At 46.7% G+C, this 7020-nt stretch overlaps 2 protein-coding genes across 2 annotated transcripts; one reads left to right on the forward strand and one right to left on the reverse strand.

The window, feature by feature from the left end:
- Nucleotides 1-1727: 1727 nt before the first annotated feature.
- On the reverse strand, nucleotides 1728-2636 carry LOC147964982 (uncharacterized). The gene has a single exon (XM_087530233.1). It carries the CDS (start codon nucleotides 2634-2636, stop codon nucleotides 1728-1730), a length of 909 nt encoding a protein of 302 aa, XP_087386359.1.
- Nucleotides 2637-3769: 1133 nt separating this feature from the next.
- On the forward strand, nucleotides 3770-5341 carry LOC147964983 (uncharacterized). The gene has a single exon (XM_087530234.1). The coding sequence runs from the start codon at nucleotides 3770-3772 to the stop codon at nucleotides 5339-5341; it is 1572 nt and encodes a 523-aa protein (XP_087386360.1).
- The last annotated feature ends 1679 nt before the right edge of the window (nucleotides 5342-7020 follow it).

Here is a 7020-nt window from a genome sequence, read left to right on the forward strand (position 1 = left end):
CAAGCAAAACTGAACCGTAGACATGCTAAATGGGTTGAATTCATTGAGACTTTTCCTTATGTCAGTAAACACAAGAATGGTAAAGAAAATGTTGTTGCTGATGCATTGTCTCATCGTTATACTATGCTTTCACAACTTGACTTTAAAATATTTGGTTTGGAGACCATCAAAGATCAATATGTGCATGATGCTGAATTTAAAGATGTATTGCAGAATTGTAAGGAAGGGAGAACTTGGAACAAGTTCGTTCTTAACGATGGATTTGTGCTTCGTGCGAACAAGCTATGCATTCCAGCTAGCTCTATTCGTCTTTTATTGTTGCAGGAGGCGCATGGAGGAGGATTAATGGGACACTTTGGCGTCAAGAAGACAGAGGATATACTTTCTACACATTTCTTTTGGCCAAAGATGAGACGGGATGTTGAGCGTTTTGTTGCTCGCTGCACTACATGTCAAAAAGCTAAGTCACGACTCAATCCTCATGGTTTATATATGCCTTTTCATGTACCTAGTGTTCCTTGGGAGGATATATCTATGGACTTTATTTTAGGTTTACCTCGAACAAAGAAGGGGAGAGATAGCATATTTGTTGTCGTGGATAGGTTCTCGAAAATGGCACACTTTATACCATGTCATAAAAGCGATGATGCTGTTAATGTTGCTGATTTGTTCTTTCGTGAAATTATTTGCTTGCATGGTGTGCCAAATACTATCGTTTCAGATCGTGATACTAAATTTCTTAGCCACTTTTGGAGATGTTTATGGGCTAAGTTGGGGACTAAGCTGCTTTTTGGTACTACTTGTCACCCCCAAACTAATGGACAAACTGAAGTAGTCAACAGAACATTGTCTACTATGCTTAGGGCTGTTTTGAAGAATAACAAGAAAATGTGGGAAGAATGCTTGCCTCATATTGAATTTTCTTATAATCGTTCATTGCATTCTACTACTAAGATGTGCCCTTTTGAAATTATGTATGGTTTCCTACCTCGTGCACCGATTGATTTGTTGCCTCTTTCATCTTCAGAGAAGGTTAATTTTGAAGATAAAGAACGTGCTGAATTGATTTTAAAAATGCATGAGTTAACTAAGGAAAACATTGAGCGTATGAATGCTAAATATAAACTTGCTGGAGATAAGGGTAGAAAACATGTTGTGTTTGCACCTGGAGATCTTATTTGTTTACATTTGCGTAAGGATAGATTTCCTAATTTGCGCAAATCAAAGCTAATGCCACGTGCTGATGGTCCTTTTAAGGTGTTAGAGAAAATAAATGATAATGCATATAAACTTGAGTTGCCTGCAGTTTTTGGGGTTAGTCCCACTTTTAACATCGCAGATTTGAAGCCTTATTTGGGTGAGGATGATGAACTTTCGTCGAGGACGACTTCATTTCAAGAAGGGGAGGATGATGAGGACATCAATGCCATTGTTACACCCACAGCCCCTGCTGCTATACATACTGGACCAATTACTAGAGCTCGTGCACGCCAATTGAATTATCAGGTACTTCCGTTTCTTGGTAACGATTCTAATGTTCATGAGAATATGATGCTGCCTAAATTGGATACATTTGTCTTGCTTACAAATGAAGGGCCTAGCTTGGACAAGAAAGATGAACATTGGAACAAGTTCAAGCGTGGAGATGATGGCATGCGCAAGGGGATCCAGAATGGAGTTACAAGTGATGATTTCAGGACTTCTTTTTTGAGAACCAAAGCATACATTCATGCATTGGTGGTGTTACATTCCGACAACATTCTTTGTCTAACATTGTCATGTACTTCAGCTAGGAAAAAGTGGTTTCCATATTCTCTAGTCGTCGCTGCAATCTCATGTGCTAGCTTGTTATGATTCCTCTTAACAATGCTAATCTGCACGCTGGCAAAGTGTCTCATCCGTTCCTTTATGTCTGTTATTACTCCACACCAGGGCGTTCTGCTCCTTCCTTCTCTTTGTAGTTCATGCCCTAAAGTAGCACAGTCTGTCTCTAATATTAGATGCCCATCAAAATGCTTGCTCATTTCATCTAGACCTAGTAGAACAGCCGAGGCTTCTGCTTCCTCCACCGTCCTACACTGATATAGCTGGCAGCCCACAGATAGGAATGGGGTTCCTTTGTGATCCCTGGCGACTGCTCCACCCCAAGCTCTTGCAAACTCTGGTAAAAATGCTGCATCAGAGTTCAGCTTTGCTGACTGCCTTGGAGGGGGTGTCCATTGGTTTGTTCCAGACACGGCTGGTTTGCATATCCTCTCCGCATACACTGACAGACTAACCTTGCCTCCTGTCTTCTCATCTCCATTTGCGGCTATATCCAGGTCTTCATCCAGCTTTACCAGCTGTCTTATGGCCCCTGTCACTGTATCCTTACCATCTCCATGTATAACATTATTCCTAAGTTGCCAAGCTTTCCATAGAATCATTAGCGTTCTATTCCTGACATGATCTGGAAGTGGGATGAGCAGACATTGCAGCCAGTCTTTCCCTATTTTACTAAAGTCTTGCTCTTTTGGCAGATCCCAGGCTGACCTCATGGCATTCCGCAACGCCTTGCTGCGGGTGCATGAGATAACAACGTGGAACTCATCTTCTGGTTTAGTTCCACAAATGTCGCATATATCCTCCGGCACCATTGTTCTTCTGTGTGTGTTGTGTTTGGTTGCAAGAGACTGAGTAGCAACCCTCCACCCAAATATCTTAATTCTTTCCGGGATCTTCGTTTTCCAGATCACATCCCAAACACTTCTATCTCCTGGTTCACTAGTTGAGCTTGATGGACCCTCTGTACCGTTTCTTTTCAGCATGTCTGCAAGTTTGTAAGCGCTTTTAACAGTGAACACCCCTGTCTTTTCATAGTGCCACGCGATACAATCTTCCACTTCTCTCGTCAGGATCCGAATCTTACAAATTTCGTCTGCATCGAAGGAGTGAAAAATTTGTCTGATGAGGTCTGTATTCCACTCTCTGGAATCTGGTAGTATCAGTTGGTTGACCCATCTTAACCTTGATCTCCGAATGTAGCTGGCAGTTTTGAGTCCAGAACTCCTTGGGATCCACTGGTCTCTTACAATTTGTATTTTCCTTCTGTTTCCAACGCGCCAAATCAGTCCCTTTTTTAACAGCTCCAATCCAAATTCGATCCCACGCCAGGCAGGGGATGCATCTGAGGCAAAGACCGTATCCACAAGTTCTCCGTTGGGATAGTACTTAGACTTAAGTACTCTGGCGCATAGACTGTCCGGGTTTTGCAATAGTCTCCATCCCTGTCTCGCTAAAAGTGCTTGGTTAAAAAGATGCATATCTCTGAAACCTATGCCAAGTGCTTTGTCCTTTTGACCTGATTCGATCAGCTGTGGACTCACTGAACTGGGAGCTAGCTGGTCCTCCTACTTATACCAGTATCTGCCTAGCTAATGTCCAAATACACAGCTTGATATGCTTAATTAACAGTTGTGTGAAAAAAATATCAAGCAAGCAAGGTATCGAGATGGGCATGATTAGCAGAGCCCCTGTCAAGGCGATTTTGAGGCGACCGGAGGCGGGATCCTGCGATCCGGTGATTACGACGGGAGATCCTGATTGAAAAGAAGGAGATGGATCAGGAAAAGGATTGAGGACGCAGTGGGGAAGAGAGGATCCACTAGGGTTGAGGGATGAGTGGATCAAAACCAGAGAGGCGGTCAAGCGGATCGCAAGGCGAAGGAGGGCAGCCAACGGCAATAGACAGATGATTAACGGGGACAAGGGATTACCTTCCCCCAGTACGATGGAGAAAATCAAGAATAAGGTAGATCAGATGAGAAAGGATCTGTCAGGAAGATTGATGGACGGAATTCATGAGCGTATAATTGAGGGCGGGGAAGGACCAAAGCAGAGGGATCCTCCAGATAAGGATGCAGATCATACCGACAAAGGGATTGCTCATACAACAAAGGAAAGAGATCAGAAATTGCCTGCAACAAGAAGATCTGTGCCAAGTACTGAGGATCAATCTGGGTGTATAAAGAGTCCGGATGTGGCAGAGAATCCACCTCACCTTACATCTAGTCCACACAAAGACATATACACAAAGAGCGGTTGTGCAATGGCGGATCGGTATCCGGGCAAAAATAAGGCGCTGATGATCTCTGGTGAGGAGGTTGACTCCAGCGGCAAGGAAGAGCTGGGCTCACGGACGCTGCTTCGCGATGGCTCATCAAGGGGCCGAGACGACCTGTATCGCACCCCCGCTGGCCTTCGAGAGGTGAACCAGGTGGTGGTCCCTAGTTTCCCAGTGAACATGGGGGCGCCGGCACCAAGCGTGGTGGAACTGGACCTCTCTAGGGAGAGAGAGGCCATGCGCTCCAGGTGGATCGCAGTCGGGCTGTTCTTCTCGGTGCAGCTCTTCAGCACCGGGGGACTTTTCGGCGAGCTCGAAGGCAAGTGGGGGCTGAGGGGCCGCCTCAGCTACACCTCACTAAAGAACAACCGTTTCCTGCTTGAGTTCGAGCGGGAGGGCGATCTTCGGTTCATCCTCAACAATGGACCATGGACGCACAAGGGTGATGCCTTCCTCATGGTGGAGGTGGATGGCAGCGCCCGGCCAGGTGACGTCGAGGTCGCCCACATGCCGATCTGGGTGCGCATCTTCGACGCCCCCCCAATCATGCTCTTTGAACATGTTACTCGGGAACTTGGAGCAAAACTTGGTAAGGTTCTGGAGGTTGATTCGGATAGGGAAGGTAGGATCTGGGGGGACTACATGAGGGTGCGCATAAACCATGATGTCGATGAACCCCTCCGTAGCGAACTAGAATCACATGATCTGGCCAAGGGCAAAGTGTATGTACTGAATGTCAAATATGAGAGACTGCCTAGGTTTTGTTGTTATTGTGGTCACCTTGGACATGGGCAACGCGACTGTAAGCTACCGGAGGACCTCCAAGAGATGAGGTTCCCGGCAGCAATGCGCTCATCCCTGTTCAGAAGGAGCAACCACAGGGGTGGGTTTGTAGTGCCAGAGGCAAGTAGTGCCCGTCGATTTCTGCACTTTGGGACAGAAGACACCGGACCGGCAAAGACAGCACCAGCAAGGATAGAAACAGAGAAATACAACTCCGTACCGGATGATGTGCTGGCCGGCCCGCTAGTGCAAGAGGCTATTGCAACGGTCAGCGCACTCAGGCTGGATGCAGAAAGGAACAGGCAAGCGGAGCAAGGGCTGGTATTACATTATGCTGGTCTGGATGGTGCTAAAGCAGCTGCTGCTAGCACGAAGGCGGCAGATGAAGACGAGACGAGCTCTATACCCACCACCCCAATACATGATCCAGCAGCATATCTGGCCAAAGAAGAATAGATGAGCCTCTCCCAAGGTCCACCGCCTCCACTCCAGGTCGCTGGGGGAACAAACGGAGATGGGAAGGCTGTCAAACCCAAGGTAGCAGAGAACACGGAACAAATCACTCAAAGTCCTATGTACCCCCCGGGCTTTGAACCAGGGTCGCAGGTGTGTCTTGGGAGAACGGATGCGAATGGAGCTGACGGGACACTTATGCAAGATGGAGGCAAAGAGATGGTGCATAAGGATGGAGGAGGAACAAAATAGAATAGTGTGGATCCGATGCAGGGAAGAGTGAAGACCCAGGGGCAGTTTCAGGACAGGAACCTGAAGATGGCAGTAGGGGATACAGTTTCAGTTCTGGGAAAAAGAGGTGAACGTGCGATAGGAGCAAACTTAACTGATGCTGCTGGGGATGTTGCAAAGGGCACTACCCAGAACAAGAAGAACAAGTGGGCCAGCAAGAACAATGGAAAGGATGACAAGGGTAAGCTAGGTGGAAAGGAAGCAACCGAGCTTGGGGCTCTCGGTCAACTGGTGGATGCCAAGGAGGGTGTCCACCAGGAGCCATGACACTCCTAAGTTGGAACTGTCGGGGCCTAGGGCAACCCCGCACGGTTCATGAACTAGTGCATCTAGTGCACACGCATAAGCCCAAATTAGTTTTTATCTCGGAGACAAGGCAAAGCAACAATAGAGTGAATAATTTGAGGTGGAGGCTTGGCCTCAAGCATTGTATTATGCAGCCGGGCTCCGGTAAGGGTGCCAGCATTGCACTCTTCTATGATGAGAGTGTTGAAATAAAAGAACTTGGCGTTGGCCCGAGGTACATCGATGTGTTGATCCGCCTGTGTCCTAATGGGGTTCAATGGAGAGGTACTTTTGTGTACGGAGAGCCGAAAACACATGAGAGGCACCATATGTGGGAACTCCTGAGAAGAATCCGAAATAATGCAGCTGAACCGTGGCTAATGATAGGGGATTTTAACGAGGCTATGTGGCAAAGCGAGCATCTATCCAGAGCTAGGAGATCAGAGAAAGGTATGGCTGAGTTCAGATCGCTGCTGTTAGACTGTAATCTGCATGATATGGGTTTCAAAGGTACAGTATGGACCTATGATAACAAACAACGTGGCCAGAAAAATGTGAAGGTTCGGCTAGATAGAGGAGTAGCGAGCCCAGATTGGAGCAGTTTATTTAAACAAGCTACGATAGAGCATCTAGTCACATCGAGATCTGATCACGTACCCCTACTGCTCCGCTTTGGGGCAAGAAAAGAGTGGCTACCAATCAAAAGAAACTTCAGGTATGAGTGTATGTGGGAACGAGCAAGAGACCCGCCGTTGGTGATCAATGATGCCTGGACAGGGGGTGGAAAGGGATGTTCACTAGCTGATATTACAAAGAAACTGAGAAACATGCAGGATGTGTTGAGCAAATGGGCGAGCAGAGAATTCAGTTCTGTACAGAGTAACGTAAGGGCTCTCCGAGATAGATTGAAGGGGTTGTACTCACTGCAGCTTACACCAGAGGTCAAAGATAAAATAAAAAGAACAGAAAGTGAGATTGATGAATGGCTCTATAGGGAAGAAATGATGTGGAGATAACGCTCTCGAATAACTTGGTTGAGGGAACGAGATAGGAACACTGAGTTTTTTCATAGAAGGGCCACCTGGAGAAGGAAAAAGAATAAGATT

The sequence above is a fragment of the Triticum urartu genome, chromosome 6A, assembly GCF_056163025.1.
Source record: "Triticum urartu cultivar PI428250 chromosome 6A, HENAU_Tu73, whole genome shotgun sequence".
Lineage (NCBI taxonomy): Eukaryota > Viridiplantae > Streptophyta > Magnoliopsida > Poales > Poaceae > Triticum > Triticum urartu.